This window comes from Camelus ferus, chromosome 11 (assembly GCF_009834535.1).
Source record: "Camelus ferus isolate YT-003-E chromosome 11, BCGSAC_Cfer_1.0, whole genome shotgun sequence".
Taxonomy (NCBI): domain Eukaryota; kingdom Metazoa; phylum Chordata; class Mammalia; order Artiodactyla; family Camelidae; genus Camelus; species Camelus ferus.
In genome coordinates this window covers 71,738,522-71,763,562 of record NC_045706.1, presented here as the reverse complement: position 1 = coordinate 71,763,562, position 25,041 = coordinate 71,738,522, and the positions used below count along the sequence as shown (strand labels likewise).

The 25,041-nt window shown below is 44.8% G+C and overlaps 1 protein-coding gene across 1 annotated transcript; it reads right to left on the bottom strand.

The window, feature by feature from the left end:
- Positions 1-3,223: 3,223 nt before the first annotated feature.
- Positions 3,224-23,321, bottom strand: CCSAP (centriole, cilia and spindle associated protein). The gene is given in 4 exon segments (XM_032491865.1): positions 3,224-6,972; positions 8,201-8,460; positions 22,902-23,001; positions 23,003-23,321. Coding segments are annotated over 4 exon segments (828 nt in total). The 5' UTR covers positions 23,294-23,321; the 3' UTR covers positions 3,224-6,795.
- Between the last annotated feature and the right edge of the window lie 1,720 nt (positions 23,322-25,041).

The window sequence follows — 25,041 nt, the reverse complement described above, 5'->3', positions numbered from 1 at the left end:
TATAAGCTCTCAATGCTATAAATTCTGCCCAAGCACTGCTCTAACTGTGCCCACCAATTTCAATGTGTTGCAGTTTCATTTTTCTTCCATTGAAAGTATCTTCAAATTTCTCGAGACCTTCTTTTTGGTGGATTATTTATGAGAATGTTGTTTAATTTCCAATGGATTTGAGATTTTCCTGTCTTTACTGATTTCTGGTTTAATTCTATTATAGTCAGAAAAATACTTTGTATGATTTTAAATTTAAGCTTATTTTAATAACCAGGATATGAACTGTCTTGATGAATGTTCCATGGGCACTTGAAAACTCCGTGTTCTGCTTTTGTTGGGTAGTGTTCTATAAATATCAGTTACAGTGATTTGATTAATGATGTCATTTAGCTCTTCTATATCGTCACCAATTCTTGTCTACTGGTTCTGTGACTGATAGGAAGGAGTGTTGAAGTCTCCAACTGTAATTGTAAATTTGTCTAGTTCTCCCTTCAGATGTCAGATGTTCCTTCAAATACTCTGCCTGAGGACAATCTTCTTGGCAGTTTTAGCCTTTTCCTTGAAGATCAGCTTAATCTTCCCAGCACGGCCACTGTTTGCTGTCATAGTGCTGCTTTCCCTGTGCCTACAGAGAACCCTTGTTCATCTTGCATTCTGTCATTTTGTAGAGTTGACGCCTGCCACACTTCCTATAGGGGTCTGCCAGGTTTTACGAACATTCACATGCTCACGCTCAACCACTCTTAGCACAGATGCTTGTCTATTTGGAAACTCTGTTGTTAGGTTCCAAGGAAAAGCCCACCCCCACGTGAGTCTCCTCTACTCTCGACACTCCACTACTGCACTACTCCACCTCTGACCCCAGATGAGCACAGGCTTTCCACACATCTAGTAATTCTTTGACACCAGCTGCGCATCCTACAGTTCAATTCAATTCTGACACTGCCTACCTGGAGATAATGTCGGGTCGTGTGGGTTAAGGGCTCAGCGCCACAAGACTGCCCTCTGCCCTACTTCAGATGCCGATCACAGGTCCAGGATGTTACCTGTGCTTCTGACTAACCAGCTGTAAATTGGAGGTTCCTGGGACCCTCCAACTTGGGTTTGACTAACCAGCTGTAAATTGGAGGTTCCTGGGACCCTCCAACTTGGGTTTGATTAATTTGCTAGAGCAGCTCACAGAAATCAGAAAAACAGTTTACTTGCACTTAGATGAGCTGCTTTATTGTAGAGGATGTATCTCAAGAAGAGCCACGTGGAAGAGAAGTATAGGGCAAGGAATGGGGAAAGAACGCAGTTTCCAAGCTCTGCGGGCACACCGCTCTGCGCACATCTCCACCTGTTCACGAACGTGGAAACTCTATGAGCCCCATCTGCTTGGGTTTTCGTGGAAGCCTTCTTCACATAAGCACCAGTGACTAGGTCACTGGCCAGTGATGATTTACTCAGTCCCCAGACCCTCTCTTCCTGCCCAGGTGGGACTGAAACTTCCATCCCTCTCATCCCAGGTGGCTTCCCTGACAACCAGCCCCACTCTTAGTGGCTTTCCAGAGTCACTTCAAAAGGTGTGTCTGAAAGGGGCTTGTTATGAATAACAAGCCACTCCTTTCACCTTTATGATTCTGGAGCTGTTTCAGGAACCGAGGACAAAAAACCAAATACCAGAACTGTTGTTTTCATTCAGAGTTCCCAGTTTCCCTTTGGTACCACTTCTCTTCTGCCTGAGGCGCACCCTTTCTTTAAAAGCAGATCTCCTGGCTGTCAATTCTCTTCATCTGAGAATGTCTTTGTTTTGCCCTCATTCTTGAGGGATATTGTGCTGGGTATAGAATTCTGAGTTGACAGCTGTTTTCTTTCAGCCCTTTAAGAAATGTGCCATTTCCTTCTGGCTCCATAATTTCGGATGAAAACACGTACTGGCATTTAAATTGTTGCTCCCCAGTAGGTAATCTTTCATTTTTCTCTGGCTACTTTCAAGATGTCTTTTAGTTTTCAACAGTTTCTGAAGTTATGTATCTGGGCTTGGATTTCTTTGGATTTACCCTGTTTCAGGTTCACTCAGCTTGGGAGGTTTTTAGCCATTGTTTCTGCAGATGTTTTAAAGCACTACACTGTCTCTCATCCTTCTATGACTCCTATGACACAGCCCAGAAACTTTTTCCAGTCCTTTTTCCTGCTGTTTGGGCCGGATGATTTGTGTTGGTCTGTATCTTTTGTCATCTTCAGTGTGCTCTTGACTCTACCCAGTGAGGCGCCCCAGCACTGCCAAATGGAGAGGAGGTCCCCTCCCTCAGACTCCAGGCTCCTGCAGGCTCCCACCTGCAGCCTGGGGAGTCCCTGGGGGCTCCTACATGAAAAGTGGAGAAAAGGAGAGGGAAGAGATAGATGGCGTCTCCCCCACATGCTCTGAGCTTTATCTGTTCCTTTCGTGTTTGTCAAGCCAGGCTTTTTCCACGATCTCTGCACCACTGTGTTCACTTGTTTGTTTTATGTGAGGAAAAAGAAAGTCTTTATTGGTACATAGGTTACAGAGATGGTTTTTAGGGGAACTGTTTTGTGTTAAGGCTGAGAGAGGAATTTAAAACTGGTAAACACCACTTCAGTGGTCCTTAGAATTCTGGTGTTCCTCCCCAGCCTGCATGTTGCTCTTTAATTCTTGGAGCCCTTGAATAGCTGTGCCATTCATCCTGTCCAGATTTTATAGTTTGGTGAGAAAAGGAGGGTGTGTGTTAACCCCATCTTACCCAGAACCCAAATCTTCCCTTAGCTACTAAACAAAAAAACGTACAGAAGCGTACAGCGTTATTTCACATCTGTGGGGGATAAAACAGTATATATGTACCTCCACAGATAAGTGCCTAGAAAAAAGGTCTGGAAGTTTACACGCCAAACTTAACACCAGTGTCCTCTAAGAAGGGGTACAGAATTTTGGTGAGGGAGTGGTATTGAAAGGAACTTCCACTTTTTACCCTATACCTCTGAGTTATTTTAACCACGCACTACTACTGTGGTAATTTTCAAAACAGTAAGGAGTGAGGGGAAGACTGGGAGCAACGTGGAGCTAACTCAAAGCGTATACACGGAAGGTGTCTTTCCCTGGGTGTACCTAATGCATTTTGTTAAATGTTCATCTAGTGTAAAATCCACTCCACAGTCAATGCGATCACCCATTTTCTTCAACCGCTGATGTACTAATCAGAATTATTTCCCACAAAACAGAAGTTTCAGCCCGTAATATTAATGAACTTTATTCACATTTTTTTCACCAAGTAACTGCAATATTAAACATAAGTTAAAAGCAATACATAGTTTTAAGAAAATACAACCCCGAATTTCCACTGCCTGAGCTTTGTGGTTACAAGAGCCCAGCCCTCGTTCCTTCAGAATGTGAGAGTGAATGAACGGTCAAAATAAATGTACGACACGGGCCGACCGGCCCTAAGTACAGTGCTGCTCGTTACAAAAGAAATCCAAGAAGAGACCTGTCCTGTCTTCCTTCAGGCGTCCCGACTTTCAAAATGGAAATACATACTAAAGCTACAACTCTTCCCCGATCTCATTCTAGCCGGCTTGAAGGGAGCAAATCTGGGTCAGAAATCTAGGCAGAGCCCCTCGCACACCGGGCAGCCCCCCATTCATGCTATCGTACAAACATCCATGTCAAGTGCAAGCATTTGGAGAAGACCGGGCCAAACTCTAGGTCACTTTTTAAATATTATGTAACTGATCATAAGACTATTGTAAGGACCTTACGAGTCAAGCATTGGCAGTTTGATACCAAGCCAACTACACAATCAGACCACGTAAATATTAGCACCAGTTGTTTTTGTTTTTTTTTACCTAGTCCAGTGAAATGTAAAACTATCCACCAAACTGTTTTTCACTGAAGCCAAGAAAAGCTGCCTTTTACTCCTAACACATGGTTGGCCCCTCTCCTCCGCCAGTAATATCTGAACACTTCAATGACCTAGTATGTTCACCCTTCTTCCATGCAATTCAGTTAGCTGAGTTTGACCCCGCAGACACACCTTTCAAGTCACTAGTAATTTCTCTTTGATGCAACGATGACAAAGCTATTACATAAGAGCCATAAATGTGTGCTCACTACATTGTGGGCAATTAAGACAACCTATATCCTTTTTTTTTTTTTTACCAAACTTTAAGAATGTGTGTGTGTATGTGTGTGTGTGTATATATACACAAGTATATGCTTAGAAATTTTACAGCAGTGAGGGAGTACACAGAACCAGATGTGACCCGGATTTTTACACCTTCTAAGTAAGAGCAGTCTGTTAGATTTTAAAAGAAAAACAACAGATTCCTACTTACTGTCCTTCACCTGGGACTAGCAGAGCGCTACATGTTACTCAGTATGCTACTGCTGCTTTTAATAATGTAACACAGAAAGCATGTTTTTGGCATATTGTTTTACTTAAGAACTTACAACCAAAATTTTTAAGAGAGTCTCATGTAGCGATTTTTTAATTCTATATTTTAAATATCACTGGATCTTCAGTTTCCAATTTTTCAACATGAAAGGTAGCTTTAAACTAGTTTGCTGTCTCGTAAGTTGTCCCAAGAAATGGGAGCATGATCACGACCACATTAGTTCCCAGAATGAGAAGGAAAAAGGAGGACATCAAATTGTTAAAACAAAAAAATTCTGTGGGCTCAAGAGGTAATTTTTACCCCCAAAGGGAAACAAAGGAAAGAAACCCTAACTAATGACTTGGACATAGGAGGGGGACTCAGCTAATTCACAGTGATTCATTCATTGCTCATGCACATTAAAGGTGCTTTGTAAATCTTGTTCATCTGTCCTCTACTTAAAAAGGGAAAAAACTGGCCAATATTGCCTGCTAGCTTCTCCCAGATCTCTGCCTAGAGTTCGCAGTAGTAAAGCACATTAAATACGAGTCTCTTGTCCAAAGGAGAGTGAGTCTAGCTCATTCAAAGTCTAGAGGGAGCTGGCTTCCTAAGGCAGCCCGTCAGTGTGGGGCCTGAGCTACTCCGCAGGGCTGTCTTCTCTTAGATTGTCAGATGCAACGCTGCGAACACTGGAGGCTGGAGGCGGGTGGTTAAAACTGAACATGCAGGAGGCGGTTTTAAAGGAACAGTTTCCACAATCAGCTGCACCATCACAACACCAGGGTGGTTTCATCGGTAAGTACCCGTAATGTTTAAGGACCATAATAACAGCAAAATTCACCAGAATTACTAGCAAGTTTGTTTGGGACAACATATAAAACTTCCTCTTATTAAATATACATCTCAGTGACTAGGAGAGCTCTCTACATAGTCACTTCAAAACAATGCAAATATTTTTAAAGTTAAAAAAAAGTTCATGATTCTTCAGTATGACTCCACAAAGCTTTAATACAGTTGTGTAAGATGATACTGTGTGAAGGTTTAATGAGGAACAAAAACATGTGTTCCAAAAATCGACCATCAAACTTCAAAGACCCAGAGTAAAAACACCAAGGAAGTGCTCAGTCTCACAGTGACCACCAGGGTTTCACGCACACGTCTCCACGTGCTTCATTCCCACATCTCCACGTGCTAAGTTGGCAAAATACCTTTCTTCTCCTCTGTAAGGAGTTTAGCACTCACCCTTCCTCTGGATCCCTCCCTCTGCTGGATGGAAACCAGCGTTTTGCAAAACCACTTTTTACCTCAAAAGCAAATGTCTGAACGAGAAGGAGCACGTTATTTACATACTTACATCTGTGCCTGTTCCCACACCACCATCCTCTCACACGAAGCTCTACCCAAGATCGACTGGCTAGGAAGCTAGGAGAAACATATTTCAACCGGAAGTCTGGACAATGTCCATCAATCAAGGCTGTGTCACAAGTGCGCTCTACAGAGGAAAATGCAGACAAAGCAGGGGTGGTCCACCTCTATAAGGGGTGTCTTCATGCTCGTCCTCCATCCCCAGTGAGCAAGACAATCTCCATGTATTAAATGGAACTTCAGATTATCAGTTCTAAATGTCATTGCCAAGCTCTTAGAGAAGAGGCGAAAGTCCAGAGCGGGTGTGTGTCAAAAGGCCAGCGCGCGGCAAGGACTGACGCCCCAGGGTGTGTTCTAAACACACTGTGCCGGCACTTCGCCTACTGGGATGCACCTGAAATATTAAACTACTACTCACGGCCTAAGTGATCATTTAAAGAGGAAAGAGGATCTTCGACCAGCCCAGGAGAACTCTTAGACATCACAGGCTGCGTGAAGTGGTGCTGAACTGAAATACAGAAAGTTTGATTTTCTAGGAGCGACCGAGGTTCTAGTTTGACTGTACGTGGAAGCAGTGTTAGTGCTGAAACTCACTTTTAACTTGATAATCTTTCACAAAGAAAACTACACATAAGGAAAATGAGTCTTACGCTGCAAGCCGGAACGATCTTAACCAGCCACGGAATCTGAGAAGTTACCTAGAACAGGATGAAAATAAACGTAGGAAAGAACACTGCGTGTGAAGCATCTCTAAGCCATTTAAAGGCATTTGGTGTATCTTAAAAGATTAAGATGCTTTAAAACAAGACCCTTACAAGAATATCAAAGATTTAGGGAATTCCCTTTGTATATAACCAAACGTCTATGGCTTCAGCTGTCACTCTGCTGCCGAGGTAGATGACCAGGATTCATCACAATGGAACAATCTTCTGGAAACTCCCTAGGGAGAACCCTGCATAATCAGCTGGTTTCTTGAACCTGTGTCCAGTTTCCTTTGTTTTGTTTTATTTTGCCTTCTTTTCATTTGCACTGTTGAAAAGAGGCTGTCGGAGCAGCTGCTGCTCTCTTCCTTTAAGCCCTCGCCGAGTAGCATCTCATATACTCTGTCATCCACGGGTTGTCCGGGGAGGGCGGCGGTACCCTTCTGGCTTTCTCCACGTCTGCAGAGTGAGCGCCCTGCCTCTGAGCCACCAGTCTCCTTTTCTCCACCTGCCTCCTGTTCCTGGCTCGCAATGCTGATTCGTGAATCTGAGTGGAGTCAGAATAAAAGTACAGTCAACTCAAGTGGCTTTTGCACTAATTTTCACAACATTCACAATGGAGCTTCCTGCTGGTCACCTGGAGCAGGGCAGAGGCAAGCCGGCCTCACTGTTGTCACGACTTCTGTGCATAAAAGCTTCTCCAGAAAAGCCACTCCCCCTGGCTTCTGTCTTACCCAAATGTCAGCCGTAAAGACAGTAAGCAACAGAAAATGTCCACTGGACTAAATTTCATATGTAAATGAAAAAAGATGTAAGCAACTAATCTGCATGTGTCTTGAGAAACTGGCCCCTGGAAAACTACTGGAACTGCTTAGCACAAAGGATGGATAAGTATTCCACTGAAGAAATTCAAATGCTTGACAGCAAAGTACTAAAGTGAGCCTCAAGGGCTTTTCCCACCTAAGACCTTCAATGAACCCTGTACAGCTTAATCCCACGGCGTTGCCAGAGGCCAGCTCCGTTGTCTCAGCCATCACTCCAAACACCACCACCTGCTACAGCTCAGAAGTCTGTTCGGTAAAAATGTGATCAGAAATCAGTTTGCACTTCCTGCTTCTTTTCATTCATTCTTGTCTCTGGGCTGTGGTGACAGTGTTCACGCTAACACAGTCACTGTTGTGCGGCCCCGCACGCGGGACATGGCACAGGGAGGGGCCGGGGCTGAGCCAGAGAACCAGAGCTCAGAGGGGCAGGGTGAGCAGGGGAAACAGAAGCCCTCCTAATGCAGCCGGAAGAGGAAAGGGGAGTCTAGACAGATGCTGGGAACTGCAGGAGATGCCATCTAACCAGCAGTAACAAAGCGGCCAGCGGTGAGTACCAGCTATCGCGGCTGGCGGAGCCAGGGCCTCTCAGGGCCGGGGGCAAACCTAGACCGGCAGCCTCCAGCCTGGGCTGCACCTCCCAGCCCCCAGGAGCTTGAGAACCCCAACTCCCACTGCTTCTCCCCCTGGCTCGGTGTCCGTACACCCCCCAGGTACCAGCTAACTCCCAGCAAAGCCCCTTGACCTCCCTCCAGGCAGCGAACGTCCTGAATCCTGTTTGCAAATCAGGTGCCCAGTTCTCGGCTGTCCTCGGCCCACTCACTCTATCACCCGCTAAGACCTACCCTGTCTCAAAGCATCGCAGTGACCACAGGAGATGCCAGCCAGTGACAGGAACGTGGCCAGCCCTCCCCCTCCCCAGGAGAGCAGAAAAGCCGGGTTGCCGGAACCCACCTCGTGCACCGGGGCAGAAGCACAGACGTTGTGAGTTTTCTGGCTTCCCGTATCTGTCTGTTTCTCTCCCCACCCGTAAAGAGCAAATGGATGCTTGTTTTCTCTTATTTTACTTGATGATCTCTGAGGGTTCTTGGCTGCTTTCCGACTTCTTCTAGCAAGTAAGGCACTTGGTCGCAGCCGAGGCTTGGTACTGCTGGGTAATCTGACAGTCTCTTTCGTCCTGAGCCGTTTTTCTTTCATGTCTTTCACTGGCAGTGCTTTTTCAAAAAGGAAATAAAACAAGATGAATGCTTTAAAAGTAGATTTGCATGTATTTACTTTAAATATTTGGGATGAAAAATTCATAATGCTTCATTAAAGTAGCTTTTTCACTTATAGCTCAATTCACAAGTTTCACTTAAAACAGAAGTACAGAAGCCAAGTCAGTATAATAATTTTCAGTCTATCCCATTTTAAAATCAGCAAGCTTTTAATATTTTCGAGAAGCTTAATCTAGAATACGAGTGATAGTTGTCTCGCGGGTGACAGGGGACCACGGGGTGGGAGGACCAGGTCACAGCAGGCTGCAGAGTGAGGAGCAGAGAACCCAGGCCAGTAACAGTGGGTTAGTGGGCCCACAGTCCTCACTATGGATTATTAAAAGGGCGGACGTTAAAAACAGTAGTGTCAGGAGAGGGGACAGCTCAGTGGTAGAGCGCGTGCCTAGCACGTATGAGGTCCTGGGTTCAATCCCCAGTGCCTCCGTTAAAAAAAGAAAAAATTTTAAATAAACCTAATCCCCTCCCCCCTCAAAAATTTGAAAACAACAACAACAAAAAACCCCTGTAGTGTTCAGAGGCACCCAATCCAAGAAACTAAAATCCTCTCTGGGGATCCTAGCCCTCAGATTATTCCTACAGATAATTTCCCAAACACAGTCACTGAGTGTCCTGCAAACGATGACCAGGCCCACAAGGAGACAAGATAGGACCAGAAGACTTGAGATAAGGATCATCACCGAAAGACCGTCAGTGATGCAACTGGGTTTACTCTCTGTTCTCAAAGAAAATACAAGAGCTCAAAAATACCTGCAGCAGGAGACAAAAGACGGAAAACACAGAAGAAACAGAACTTACCACTATAAAATATTTATAAACCTCTTGAAATAGTGCCTGGTACAAGCTAAGTGTACATAAGTATGTGTTTCCAAAATCCTACTCAGAAGAATGAAGTTTCAAATAAAGACATTTTCAGACAAACAAAAACAGTGTTCACCACCAGTTCCTGTGGAAGATCATATTACCCCTCAGTAACTGACAAAAATAAACTAAGTCTTGATTTAGGACTATGCTACTCAATACAAAAGCCACTAACCACATGTGGCTAATAAATATAAGTTTAAATTAACTAAAATTAAGTAAAAATAAGTATTCCGTTCCCTCAGTTACACTCATCAGAGTTCACGTGTTCAGTACCTGCATGTAGCTAGTGGCGACCATGCTGGATGGGACAGAGGACCTGTCCGTCATCACAGAAAGTCTGGTTGAACAGACTCATCTTTTAAAGTATTTCAACAACAGAATTCACGTATTTGACTCAATGGGTATATACAGAACACTGCGCCCAGCGACTGCAGAATATACGATGCTGTCAAGCACGTGCGGAACATTTACAAGAATTGACGTATCCCAGGCCATAACGCAAATCTTGACACATTTACAAAGTTAAAATCATATAGGATGTATTCTCGGACCATCGTGTAAAGCAAGATACAACAACAAAAAATTACTTTTTAAAATTTCCAGTTTTTTTGATTTTTGGTTTTTTTAACTATAGTTGATTTACAATGCTATGTTAGTTTCAGGTGTACAGCACAGTGATTCGGTTATATATTTTTAATAGATATATATATAAATCTATTGTTTTTCAGATTCTTTTCCATTATAGCTTATTACAAGATACTGAAGATAGTTCCCTGTGCTGTACAGTAGGACCCAGTTGGTTATCTAATTTATATATAGTAGTGTGTATATGTTAATCCCAAACTCCTAATTTATCCCTCCCCACCTTCCCCCTTTGGAAACCATAAGTTTGCTTTCTATGTTTGTGAGTCTATTTCTGGTTTGTAAATAAGTTCATTTGTGTCATATTTTAAGATGCCACATAAGTGATATTGTATGGTATCATATGATATTTGTCTTTCTCTGTCTTACTTAGTATGATCATCTCTAGGTCCATCCATGTTGCTGCAAATGGCATTATTTTATTCTTTTTTGTAGCTGAGTAGTATTCCATTGTATAAATATACCACAACTTCTTTATCCAGTCCTCTATTAATGGACATTTAGGTTGCTTCCATGTCTTGGCTGTTGTAAATATTGCTGCTATGAACATTGGGGTGCATGTATCTTTTCAAATTAGAGTTTTCTCCAGATATATGCCCAGGAGTGGGATTGCTGGATCATATGGTAACACAATTTTAATTTTTTTAAGGAACCTCCCCATACTGTTCTTAAAAGTGGCTGCATCAATTTACATTCCCACCAACAGTGTAGGAGGGTTCCTTTTTCTCTACACTCTCCAGTGTTCCGTGTGAGGTGATACCTCATTGTAGTTTTGATTTGCATTTCTCTAATAATTAGCAATATTGAGCATCTTTTCATGTGCCTGTTGGCCATCTGTATGTCTTCTTTGGAGAAATGTCTGTTTAGGTATTCTGCCCATTTTTTGATTGGGTTTTCCTTTTCTTTTTGGATATTGAGCTATACCAGCTGTTTGCCTATTTTGGAAATTACTCCCTTGTTGGTTACTCTGTTTGCAAATATAAAATCTCTAGTTTTGAAATTAAAAAAAAAATTTTTATAACTGAAGTATAGATGATTTACAATACTGTGTTAGTTTCAGGCGTACAGCAAAGTGATTTCAGTTATACATACATGTATACATATACACGTGTATACAGATTCTTTTCCATTACAGGTTGTTACAAAATATTGAATATAGCTCCCTAGGCTGTACAATAAATCCTTGTTATGTATCTGTTATATATACAGTAGTTTGTTCATCCCATGCTCCTAATTTATCCTGCCCCCTTAAAAACATTTCTAAATAATGCATGGGTCAAAAACAAATCATACAGTTGCACAAAAAGAGTGAATATATTCAATATCACTGAAGTATACACTTGAAAACGGTTAAAATGATAAGTTGTTTTGTGTGCATTTTACAATTTAAAAAAAATTTTTAAAAAGTAGTCTTGGCATTCCTTTCTTAATCCTGCTTTTATTTAGAAATGTTTCAAAAGTTTCCTCATTAAGCACAATGCAGCTAAAGCAATAATCAGAGGGAAATCTATAGCCTTAAAATCAATATATCAGGGAAAAAAAAGGCAGGGTAAAAAAAAAAAATCAAAGGTAAGCATCCACCTTAAAAAGTTATAAAAATAAGCAGAAAAAAACTAGAGTAAGGAAAAGAGATCATAAATTAATAAATATATAATTTTAAAAACCCAACATAGCCAAGGGTTTGTTTGGGGAAAAAAGTTAATAGAATTCACAAACCTTTAGCAAGACTAATAAAGAAAGAAAAAAGTGAAAAATAAAAATAAGTAAAAATAGAATAAACGAACCAACTGGGTTACATGTGCACTGGCAACATGTGCATATAGTGCCTTCCTCCCAAAACCTCACTAAAGGACCGGAAAAAGGTATAAACCCACAGGAGAAGGGCAAGGGAGGCAATGATGCCAGACACATTTGGGAAGATAAAAAGTAGAAGCAGAAGTAACTTACTGGATTGAGCAGGATGAATGCCAGCTCCCTGCAGGAGAAAGGCCACAGGACATAGCTGAACCCCAGAAGGAATGGGAACCAAGGAATACGAATCCCCAGAAGGCCAGTGGGACAGACTGCCTTTCCAAAGGTGCGGCATCCCCCAGTGCCCAGCCCACGTGCTCTCTGACAACATAACGTGAATGTGCCTCAGCTGAGGACCAGGGTCCGTGCTTCTTCCCCTTGAACCTGGGCACAGAGTGGGTGAAAGAGGGACCACGTGGCTCCTGGTGAGAAGTCGTAAAGTCCTCTTGGGAGGAGAGCCAGCCTGCATGTTTTGAGGAAGGCCAGGCGCACGAAGATGTCACATGTGAGTGTCCTAGAAGATGGCCCCAGCCCTGGAGCTGTCAGCAGATGCCGCAGTTAGCGGGCAGCAAAGGCACATACGCCCCTGTGCCCAGGTCAAATCTCACCCTACAAAAACCATGAGCAGTGAGAAGTAAGAACTGGAGTTTATTTAAAACATTCGTTTTCAGGGTAATTCTGTTACGCAGCAATGGATATTTGTTCAGTAGCCCTTCCTCCAGTCCCTGTGCCAGGTGGTGGCACCTCTCTCCTCCAGAAAGCAGGTGGGTTGCAGTCTGGAGAGGGAGAACTAGCGTGGGTATGGACTTGGGGCGCCCAGCACAGTGGAAGTAAGAGGTGACACCTTCCTGGAAATAGGCTTACATGGTAAAGAACGGGATCCCTCCTCCCTTTCCCCAACTCTGCTCCCAGAAAGCTGACAGCCAGGCCTGTTCCCTCCCAGGCAGGAGGATGGAGGAGCACTGTCTGGAGAAGTCACACAAGAGAAAAAACGGGCACATGTGAATGTGGGGAGCCCCTAGAGAAACAGCTGGGTCCTCATGCAGGTACAGTCAACAAGCTCCCCTGTGAGTCCCCAGAAGTTCTTCAAGCCTCACTTTTTTTTTTTTAATAGACTTTATTCTTTTAGAGCAGTTTCAGGTTCACAGCAGAATTGGGCAGAAAATATGGAGAGTTTGTACATAGCCCTCCCCACCCACACGTATATACTCCCTTGCCCTCAACATCCCTCATCAATGTGGCAAATTTGGTACAATTGATCAACACATTATTATCAACCATAGTTTACATTAGGGCTCACTCTTGATGTTGTACATTCTATGGGTTTCGATAAATGCATCATGACATGTAGCCACCACTATAGTATCCTACAGAGTAATTTCATCACCCTAAAAATCCCTTGTGCTCCATCTGTTCATCCCTCCCCTTCCTCTCCCCAAACCCTTGGAAACCACGATCTTTTTATTGCTTCTGTAGCTGTGCCTTTTCCAGAATGTCATTTGGTTGGAATCATACAGTTTGTAGCCTTTTCAGGCTGGCTTCTTTCATTTAGTATTAAGTTTTAAATTTCTTTCATGTCTTTTGTGGCTTGATAGATCATTTTTTTACTGCACATTTTTTTAAATGTACATATATTTGCTGTTCATTGTTTCTAAGAACGTTTAGAGCTTTAGCTTTTTAAACTTACATAGTTATCAAAGGAATAAAGCCAACCACAAAATAAGAATTAATTCAAAAAGATACATACACCCTACTGTTAACAGCAACATTATTTATAATTGCCAAGATATGGAAGCATCCTAAGTGCACATCAATAGTTGAATAATGAAGATGCAACACATATATATGTAATGGAATACAACTCACCCATGAAAAAGGATATTTTGCCATTTGCAGTCTTTCATTCACTTTTTTTTCACTTCAAAAACCAGAATTTTATAACTGGCAGAAACATTTCCATTACATAAAAAACAACAAAATACCTAGAAATAAACTTAACTTAAGGAGGTTACCTATACTCTGAAAACTGAAATGACACAAAGAAATGGAAAGATCTCTTGTGCTCTGGAATTGGAAGAATCAACATTATCAAAATGGCTGCACTCCCCAAAGCAATCCACAGATCCAATGCAACCCCTATCAAAATACTCACAACAGTCCTCACAAACTAGAATAAACAATTTCAAAATTTATAAGGAACCACAAAGACCCCAAACAGCCAAAGCAATCTTTTGTAGGTCTCTCTTTTTCTCTCTTTCTTCTTTTTGTTCTCTTGTCTTACGATTTGATGACTAGAAAAGGTCCTTTAACATTTGTTGTAAAGCTGGTGTGCTGGTGCTGAAATCTTTTTTTGCAGGGGGGAAAGTCTGATTCAACATTTTAGTGAATTATTTAAATAATGGAGTACACAGTGAACTGGCAAAACAAGAATAAACAACTGAATGTTTTCTTGAAATATAGAGAGAAATTTCATAGAAGCTTAAATATAAACAAATACAAAATAATAATTTAATAGAAAAGTATGCATATTTTATTTATATAAACTTTGATTCACAGGTTGGAATCCAAGACTTGCCATATTTATTAGGTGAACTGTTATCCAAACCCAGTACTGTTGTGAAGTAAGTTTTCAGCACTCTCCTCTCGATTGCCTTACTAGAGTAGGGCAAGAGGGGATGTGAAATAAAATGAAAAAAAAAAAAAGTATTTTCTATGTAATATTATCCTGTCAAACAATAAAGTGTCTGAAGTCTTGAACATGGGAAATACATTTATTTTAAAAAGTCAACTGGTTCATTTTATGTGATTTGAATTTGAAAAAATGAGTGTTATGAAGATTGCTTTTTGTGCAGCTAGAAATATGTCAAATTAGCTTATGTAACAATTTAAAAGGGAATTTGTTTACTGATGTAAACAGGAATCCTGTGGAAGATTCTTCTTTGTTGATTAGACAGTGAGATTCCCTGTGGCAGGAAATACACTTCCTGACCCCTAAGCTTCCAGCTTTGAACCTGCTAGAAAAAGCCTATTCTTAAAGTCTAGAAAAAAATCTTCATGGCAAGTCGTGGTGGGAATGTGTCAGATCACGGGCCCAGCACCGAACCAATCACCTAGCTGAACCAGGTACCGAGGGCACCGTGTTGAGGGCCCAGCTCTCCTTCCCACATCTCTGACTGGTGGAGAGGGATCAGTGCCCCCCACGTGGTATGTAATTGTTTCCCCTCTGAGAAATGCATCCTTTTGTTACCAAAGTAAAGCATGGTATTGAGAACTTTTCAAATAAACAAAATAAAATGAAAAACAAGCAGCTAAAAACTAGAATGAATTTCCAAAATGATCCAGGTAGAAGAGCCTTAGATGGTGAGCAGTCATGAAGAAGGCCTCATGCACTTTTAAAGGACCTTCCAGGATTAAGCATGGTTTGCAGCCAATGATGTGAGGATGTGACCAGGAGGCCTGAGAGAGGAAAGGTTTTCTGAACTGCTTTGTCTGCAACTGCGGATACTCCAGAGCTGGGGGTGGGGAATGCCCTCTCTGCCCACATTGTCACATGACTTCCCAGAGGTCAGCTTATTTATCACTTTCTCAAAAATTCGGGGTTCTTGACAACCCAAATCTATTATCTTCATAGTATTTCTTTCAATTATCTTAATAAGTAAATAAATGCTTATTTTCTTACCGTCTCCCCTCACTATAAAGATACAAACATAATATGATAAGGGAATTTCTCTTCCTGCTTTTACTTTATTTCTAGAGCTGAGCAACATGGTTGAAAAATAATAGGTAAAAAACAAAACAAAACAAAACATACATTTGGGTCACAACACTGATCCGAGCTGCCGAGTACCTCACAGCTCCACAAGTGGTCCGCAGAGCGAGCAGCTCCTCCTGAGTAGCTCTGATTTAACGCAGGGGTCAGTTGGGCCACAGTCTTTAAATGACAGCGTAGATGCATTGTTTAGAGCCCTGCTGTTGAAGTTGCACTTCAGAGCAACCTGAGAGGTACCTTTCCTGAACAAAGCGTCCTGTGTATATACATCAGCTGAGCTAAGAATCAGATCTCTGACTCAGAATCTTTCATTCTGTTGAAGAATCTCCAGAAGCCCAAGTACAGAAATGTTCACAATGCTTTGCATATAATACAGCCCTGCTTAAGAAACGTTTGTTTACTGAACAATGGTGGTGCTGAAATCTTTCAGCTTTTGTTTATCTGTGAAGCTTTTGATTTCTCCATCAAGTCCAAACAGGAGCCTTGCTGGATAGATATTCTTGCTTGTAAGTTTCCCCCTTGCATCACTTTAAATATACCATGCCAGTCCCTTCTGGCCTGTAGAGTTTCTGCTGAAAAATCAGCTGATAACCTTACGGGAGCTCCCTTATACGTTATTTGTTGCTTTTCCCTCGCTAATCTTAATATTTTCTCCTTATCCTTAACTGTTGTCAATTTCATGACTATGTGCCCTGGTGTGTTCCTCTTTGGGTTGATTCTCTGTGACACTCTCTGCACTTCCTGGACATGGGTGACCATTTCCTTTCCCAAGTTGGGAAAGTTTTCAGTAATTATCTCTCCAAAAATCTTCTCAGGTCCTTTCTCTCTCTCCTCTTTCTGGGACCCTATAATGCAGATATTACAGCGCTTCCTGTTGTCCCAGAGTTCTCTTAAACTATCCTCATTCCTTTTCATTCTTTTTTGTTGTTGTTGTTCTGCAGTCGTGATATCCACTAATCTGTCTTCTAGCTCACTGGTCCCCATTCTTCTGCCTCATTTAGTCTATTCTTGGTTCCTCCTAGTGTACTGTTTATTTCAGTGATTTTATTCTTCAACTCTGTTTGGGTATTCTTTATATTTTCCAGCTTTTTGCTAAAAACTTCACTCTCTGCATCTATACTCCTCTTGAGTTCTCTGAACACCTCGGCCATCACTACTTTAAACTCTTTGTCAGCTAAGTTGCCTATCTCCTCATCACTTATTTCCTCTTCTGGGATTTTATCTTGTGCCTTGGCCTGGGAGATAGTCCTTTGTCACCTCATATCGTCTATCTTCCTATGTGTTTGTGGATTCCTTCCACAGGCTTTGAGATTATTGTTTTCTTATTTCTAGTATCTGCCCTGGTGGATGGGGCTGGACTAGAGGCTTGTGCAGGTTTCCTGGCAGGAGCAGCTGGTGCCTGCCCACTGCTGGGTGTGGCTTGGTCCTGGACCTCTGGTGGGCAGGGCTGTGTCTAGAGGCTTTTGTGGCTTAGGAAGTCTGCTGATGGGTGGGGCTGTGTTCCCACCCCGCATGTTGTTTGGCCTGAGGCTTTCCTACAGGCTGTTGGGTGGCAGGTCTTGGTGCTAATGATCTAATCAAGATGCCAGCCTCCAGGAAAGCTCATGTAGATGAACACTCCCGGAATGTCCTGTCCGCCACCAGCTTTTATGTCCCCTGAGTGAGCTGCAGCCGTCCCCCACGTCCCCAGGAGACCTTCCAAATCCAGCAGGCAGGTCTGGCCCAGGTTCCTATGACATCACTGCCTCTGTCCTTGGACCTGGTGCACGTGAATTTCCATGTGTGCTTCCCAAGTGAATGGAGTCTCTGTTTCCCCAAGTCCCATGAGGCTCCCAGAGCCAAGCACCCCTGGCCTTCAAAACCAGATGTCCTGGGGTCTCCTTCTCTTCCCAATGCCAGGACCTGAGCTGAGGAGCCTGACATGGGACTTAGAACTCTCACTCCTGTGGGAGGGCCTCTGTGACACAGCAAATCTTCAGCTTGCGGGTCACCCACCCAGGGGGTATGGGGCCCAATTATATCGTGAGCACGCCTCTCCTACCATCCTGCTGTGGCTCCCGCTTTATGTTACCAGTTGCAGATCTTTTTTCTAGGTTCCAGTCTTTTTTTGATGGTTGTTTAACATTCAGTTGTGGTTTCGTTGTAGTCGTGAGGAGAGGCAAGCTCGTGGTCCTTCCACTCTGCTATCTTGACTGGAAATCTTCAAGCTTCACTCTTAAATATAAGCAGACAAGCTAAGAGCAAACACTGAGTACACCCTCTAACAAGAGAACAAAATAGAGAGAAAAAGACTAGGCTGGGAATATAACCGTGCTCTCAAAGGATGTTTAAGAACCTTTTTTGGGGGCGCAGTTAAAAGAAATCCAGAAAGAATAGGATGTAATTTTTTTTTTAAAACACTTGGGACAGAAAGAAAAAAAAAAGTAATCTCTCTGAAATTAAAAACTAGAATGGAAGAATTTAAAATTTCAATAGAAAATCTAGAAGACAAAATTGAAGAGTTCTCCCAGAAAACAGAACCAAAAATTCCAATATCAAAATATGTTTAAATAAAAATGTTAGGTTTGATTCAGGAAGTACACCATCCAACTAAAAACGATTATAGAAAGAAAAAAAAATGAATAAGGCTGAGGAAAATTTTTAAACAGTACTAGAAAATATCACTGAACTGAAGAAAACGTTTCCAGATGAAAAAGATCCAAGTTGTCAGCCCAATGAATGAAAAGTGACACAAACACAGAATTTTAGAACACTTAGGATAAAGAGAATGCCTAAAACTCCCCCTCAAAAAAGAAAGGTCATATTAACAAAAAAAGTGTCAGATCGGCATGGGACTTCTCAACAGTGAGACCAAACCCCAGGACTCAATATTGTAATGACTTCAAATACTGGCATTTCCAAGCTAGGAATTCTCTATCTTGCCAAAATGGCAATCTGGCCTTTGGATAACAGCACGGTTGAGACATTCAAGGTGACAAAATTTTTCTTCTCCTTCAACATTTCTCAAGATTTATAGAGAATGCGCTCCACCAAAAGATAGGGACATGCAATACACAGGGAGACCTGCGATTTGGAAGACAGGGGTCACACAGAGGAGGTACACGGAAGAAATACTCAGGCAAACAGCGAGGAGATGCCCCCATTTGACAGCTGTGTCATTTTGGACAGCATGAAGTCAAAATTAAAACAGGAAAGTCAAAGGTTCCAAAAAAAAAAAAAAAGTCTGCAAGGAAAATAATGAAACGAGTAGAACACTTAATATGTCGAGCATATGCCAAGTTCCACAGTACTACTAGACTATTCCCGGCTGAATCAGTCATGAGAGTACCAAAAAGTAAATACAATAAAAGTCAAGCAATGACGAACTCTAGGAAAAACAAATAACAAAGAAAATGTAATCAGAATGTACTACATGGATTACCTGTAAAATAACATTTACATAGCATTGATCATCCAAGCACAGAATAGTGCTTAAATGACATAGTTATACAGTTACTAGCATGGGACAAAACAGGCCCTGGTGTACGTCTGGGGGTGGAGGTGGCCAAGCTGAGATCTTGCGCTAAATCATCGCTAAATCATCTCCATGACAGGGAAGTCAATACGTAATTGTTTAAAATGAAATAGGCAGCAGATTGGCATGAATGAGAAAAGCGTTGGCCGCAGTGCTGGAAGGAAACGTGAAAAGCTGAAAGGAGCCACCGGGGGAACAAGCAGCACGGGTGGGGAATGGCTCAGGATCACTTTTTCATTTTAAGTGTATTTTTTTAAATTATGCATATGTGTAACTAGTTAAAAATTACATTTCATTTAAAAAGAAATGTGAATATGAAGAAAGGAATTGGAGACATTATAGACGCCCTTCTAAGTGTTGTGGGCAGCAGAGAGAAGGAACGTCACAGCTAACAAGCATTTCCACCCCCACATCCAACACACAGGGAACTTCCCTAAAGCTTTTTAGGACCCATCTCTTAAATGAGAACGAGAAGCCAAGGATCATTTGAGAAAAGTCATGATTACAAGCCAAAGAAACAAATGCGGGAAGGAGGGGAAACAGAGACTGTGTCTAAGAAGCACACAAGAAAATGAACAAAAAACTCCTAGCAATATCCTCAGCAAGAGAAGAGGAGGTACACACAAATCAAGAGAAGAATACTATTTTTTAAAAGAGAAATGAAAAGAGGGAGAGGGAGGGAGGGAGGAAAGCCCAGAAAACAATTCAACAGCTCTTACATTAAAAAATATATAGGATCCCACACATAAGAAATAGAAGAGCTGGAGGGCTGAGAATACTGCCCAGAAAAAAAGAGAGAAAAAGACAGATGGAAAAGGGAGTGGGTTGAGGGGTGGAAACTCATAGGATAAACTTGTGGAAGTCCAACATCCAACTAAGGAGTTCAGAAAGAAAGGGACAGAAAAAGAAGAAAGGAAGGAATAGAAAGGAACAGAAAGAAAGGGAAAGAAAGAGAAGGAAGGAAAGAAAGGAAAAAAGGAGGAAGAAAGGAGAAAGAAAGGAAGAAAGGAGGAAGAAAAGTGGAAGAAAGGAAGGAAGAAAGAGAGAACAATTCAAGAAAACGTCCCAGAATTACAAAGCATGAGCTGGACTGCAAGGATGCATTAAGCACAATGGCGGAAAACAGGCCTCAATCGAGAAGAGTTTTCAGAACACAGAGGACAAAGAGAGGACCCCAAAAGCAAGGGATTAAGAGTCAGAATGCCACGGGACCGTGACAGTGACATCAGAAGTTGCAGCACTAGACAACAATGCCTCCACTTTTCAGAGACAATTACTTCCAGCCGAGGATTCCATGCCCAGTCACAACCCACTGAACTGTGAGGGCAGAATGTTTGCACATGGAAGGTCTCTGAAGATTAATCTCTCACACACTTTTTCTCAGGTAATCTCCACCTGGGGTGGGGGTGTAAACCAGGAAAGAAGATGATGTGAGAGCCACACAACAGAGGGACCTGCCCAAGAAAGCAGCCAGGGGGTCCCCGGGGTAGAGGCCCAGGGCTTCCCAAGATGCAACTGGGCAGCAGCAACCAGGTCAGATGGAAGTAGGTCAGAGGCCCCAGGAGGAATCTCAAAAGATGTCGAGATTGATAGGGAACCTGATGTGTTGATGATATTTTGAAAGAAAGAAAAAGGAATCGTGGCAAACAATACAGGGCAGCTGTGAGCAACCTCTTCCAGGGGCACAGTACTGCAGGGACTGACTGTGAATCTGACAAACTCTATGACTGTGTTGAACAGGTGTGGGGATGGGCCAGGTGTCTGGGTTAGGAGATCGATGAAAAGAATTAAAGCTAAAACAGGATGCTAAAAACCAAAAAAATCAAGAAGTGTCAATAAAAGCCGTATTACTCGGAAAAACAGAAACACACACCAAAGGAAGAACCAGCGGAGTCGGGAGCGGTCACTTAAGGAGAAGGCAATTGGTGTGTGAGTGTGATGCGGGGAGGGAGGGGGCTGCTGCATCCTTGTACTAAGCCATACAGAACGAAGTGATTCTATGTATACATACAGTGAGAACAAAACCGAACTGTTTATGCTTTACAGAAACTCATGTGCTCAACATTCTGATATATAAAACCGTCCACTTAAAGACAAGGACTTCCACTCCTGCCAGACACAGGTATCAACGGGGCTGTGACAGGCAAGAGCAAAGCCAGAGATGCTGGGATTGGGAGTCCTGAAAGCAGAAACGTCCTTTCTTCTCCCTGATGCCTAAACCAGACACATTAGCAGAGAAGAAATAATCACCTTAGTCCCTGGGAGGATTCAGTGTCCCTAAGGAAACCAAAATACTCACGAACTCTTGCAAAGACAGGCTACATCCATTCCACAATGCTCTCTAAAAACTGCCTTTATATTTGCATGGAAATAACTGACAGCTGTTTCACAAACCATGAAGAAGAGCTGGGGAGAGAAAAGCCCACTCAGTCCCATAAGGAACATCTCAGAGTTGAGCTGGTAGGTCAGTGCCCCTACCCTCTCCACCTTCTACCGTTCGAATTTCCACCAAAGGTCAGGAACTGGTGGGAAGTCACAAGTAAGGGGAGGACGAGCGGCGGCTGTGCCCCAGGTGAACTGAGAGCAGCCGAAAGCAGCACGAGACCAAAGCAGCCTGGCGCGCAGGCCACACCTCCTCTCCTCGCGTCTCACAGAAAAGCTGGGACGAGTCTGATGCAAGTTTGCGAACCACTTACAATTCGGTAAACAAGCAAACATAAAGTCACTGATCATTTATCCTGAGCTTCCTTCTTCATCTGTAAAACTGAGAAAAACTATGGTCCTACCTTTTAGAACTCTTTTGAATGCTGAATGAGAAAATCCATAGTCTACGGTCAGTGACCGGACAAGCTCTCGGTAATTTTAGTTATTTAGTTATCTTTCTCATTAGAGTCTCTTTAAAACTGAGTGATGTCAGACGGTGTCTGGTCAACGTTGGGAGAGGAGCGGGGAGAAACCAGGGGTTACTCCAGGCATTATCTGAGGCATCCATTCAGCCTGGCCCTTGGCATCTGCCACCACCCACCCGCCTCACGTGCTGAGAGCCCCCAACTCTGCAATACTCCGGGCAGGGGAGAAGGTGCAGGGCCATGGCTGCAGCAGCAGATGCACATTGGAAATGCAAAGTGGCAAGAGCCATTTTCCAACTCCGGCTCCTCCAGCACACAGCAGTGGCCTGAGGAATGGTGCTCTGTGCTGAGTGGGAGGCAAGACGCGGAGAGGACCCAGCACTTACAAGGAATATTCTCCCACCAGCTAGGAGTTACGCAACAGCCTGCGTAAACAAATGCAAAATATTCTCCAGGGACAGCGCGGCGCGGTCAGGGAGCTAATACAGAAAACAACGGCCCCATTCACAAGACAGAACGCTTAGCTCAGGGATTCTTAACCTCTTGCGGTCACCTGGGAGAAGCTAACAAAAGCTGGGCTCCTCTCCTAAACAAATGGGCGCTCAGAAATAAACAGATGGGCTTTCAGTGCCTCAGAGGCCACCAATGCCCCGAGGAACTGAACCCGGACGTCGCCAGCGGCACTTTAATGGAGTGTACAGCTGGCTCAAATGACAGAAATAAAAGGTGGGAGGGCGGAGGCGGGGCCGACACCTTCCGGCCGACACCTTCCTTACCTCGTCAGGTGAGGCGTATTCTTCCCTTACCAGAACCAAATAAACAAACAATAAATTCCCTAAATAAAGATTTTGCCCTGAGCGCTGCGAGAGACAGCTGGGGAGTTCAGATGTAAAGCAAAAGCAAACCCAGCCCCGCGAGCGGGCCCCTCGCGGCGCCCTCCCCCGCCGGGTACCTGGCAGCGCCGGCTCCTCCGCGGCCTCCGCGCCCTGCTCCTCCCGGGCCCTGCGCTCCCGCTGCTCCGGCCCCTCCCGCGCCGCAAGCTCAGGCGGGCGGCGGCGGCGGAGAGGCCCGGGCGCACTGGGGCGCGTGGCCCCCGGCGCCCGACGACGACGACGACGACGACGACGACGACGACGCCGCCGAGTCGTCCGAGGCGCGGGCCGGGCCCCAGTCGTCACTGGGCCAGGGCTCGTGCGCCTGCTCCCGCAGCCGGCGGCTCAGGCGGTAGTGGCGCAGCGCGCGGTAGCACGGCCCGTACTCGTCCCAGCTCGGCTCCTGGTAGCGCTTCATGTACTCGCTCTTCACGGCGCTCCCCGAGAACTTGGTGCAGCCCGTGTCGAACATGGTGCCCTACGGAACCCGCGACACGACACAGAGAAGCTCCCGCCCCTCCGTCCCGCCGCGACGTTTAAACCCGGAGCCCCGCCCGGACGGGGCGGGCGAGGGGCGGAGCGTGGGGGCGGGTGCAGCGCTGCCGGGGGCGGAGCGTGGGGGCGGGCGCGGCGCGGGCGGGCAGGGAAGGTGGGCGGGGCGTGGGGCCGAGGGGCGGAGGGACCCGGGCCCTCGGCACCTGGGCCGTGGGGGGAGGGAGGGAGGACCGAGGGGCCGCGGCTGCGGGGACTTGGGGGTCTCTTGGGAGAGCAGCTCCCGATGTCCGAAGCCAGAGGCAGCGGGAGCCGGGAGATGGGCGGTGGAGGAGGGAGGCGAAGGAGATGTCGGCGCGGGGAGCGGGGCGGCCTCGGGGTCCTGGGATCGCCCTCCGAGCGCGGCATGCAGTCGGGACAGTCTGGAGGGGCGGCCCCGACTTACCTCCTTCGTGCGGCGTCGGCCTGGCCCTGCGCCCCCGACCCCGCGGCGCCCGGCGGGTCTTCAGCGCGCGTGGCGCAGCAGCCAGAAGCCGCCCGCTCTCCGCGCGCTTTCCTGCCGAGCAAGATGTCGCCGACGGCTCGGCGGCCCGCGTTCTTGCGGCAGCCGGGAGGCGAAGGCGCCGCCTCAGTCCCCGGAGCAGACGCCTCCCGCGCGCGCTTCCGGTCCCCGGCTCGGCGGGGGCGGCCGCTTCAGTGCAGCGCGCGGGGCCCGGGGGCCCCCAGCCAGGTCCCTGGCCCACCCGCCCGGGGCGCCAGCTCACCGCGTCCTAGTATGCTCTGCCCCGGGCACCGGCCACTGCAGGGGGCGGCCAGTGAACGATGCAGCCCTCCAGCCAGCGACATTCTGTGTTCTCTTCCTGACACCTGCGCTGGTCGCGGTTCCCAGAAACAGTCGCAAGTCCACACGTTGGCTCTTGCTTCCTTCCCTCTGTTCACAACACCTGTTACTCTGGCTTTAACCCCTTTTCACGTTTTAGTACAACTCCTTTCTTGTCTACACCCCAAACATTTTTTAAGCCATTGATTAAAACTGCCAAGCCGCCCTCTCAGAGACCCGTTGGCACAGAAAACCTGGACAGACTCAGTTGCGTTGTGCCAAATATACAACGTTGCTCTATTTGTTAACAGTTTCCAAAGTGGCCCCACGCAGATTGTCCCCTTTATTAAAAGGAGACTTGGTACATTAGTTACAAAAAGATTTGAAGGAAAAGAAGTTTGGGGAAATCAAAACATAGTTAGCAGTGGAAAAGCAGGCCTAGGCCATGATGAGTTACCCGGTTCTGGCTTCCACACTAGACTTCCACCAATTTACAGCTGGTTTCCCTTCTGTCTCCTGTCTCCTGTCTCCGTGTCCTGCCCCTCCCCCATCATAGCTGAGTGTTCCGGAAGTAGGTGCTGCCCAAGGTGGAGGAGTCCTCAGGGTCCCTGAGAACTTGAAGTTAGCAGTCCAGAAGTCATTAGCACTGATTGTTAATGGCAGTTTTCTGGAGAGACGCTCACAGTGGCCCTCACTTCTCTCCCCAGCTTTACCTTCCGTAGCTTAAAGTACCCCAGGAACTTTCTAATGCCTCTCCCTTTTCTTTAAACTGATTTTCCATGGTTGCAGACTAAAGAAGTTTAATAAATATATTAATAGCATGGCAATGATGCTGTGCAGTTATGTGGAAAGTTCAGAACACAATCTGTTTCCATTAGCCTTGGCTGCATAATTAACCATCCCAAAAC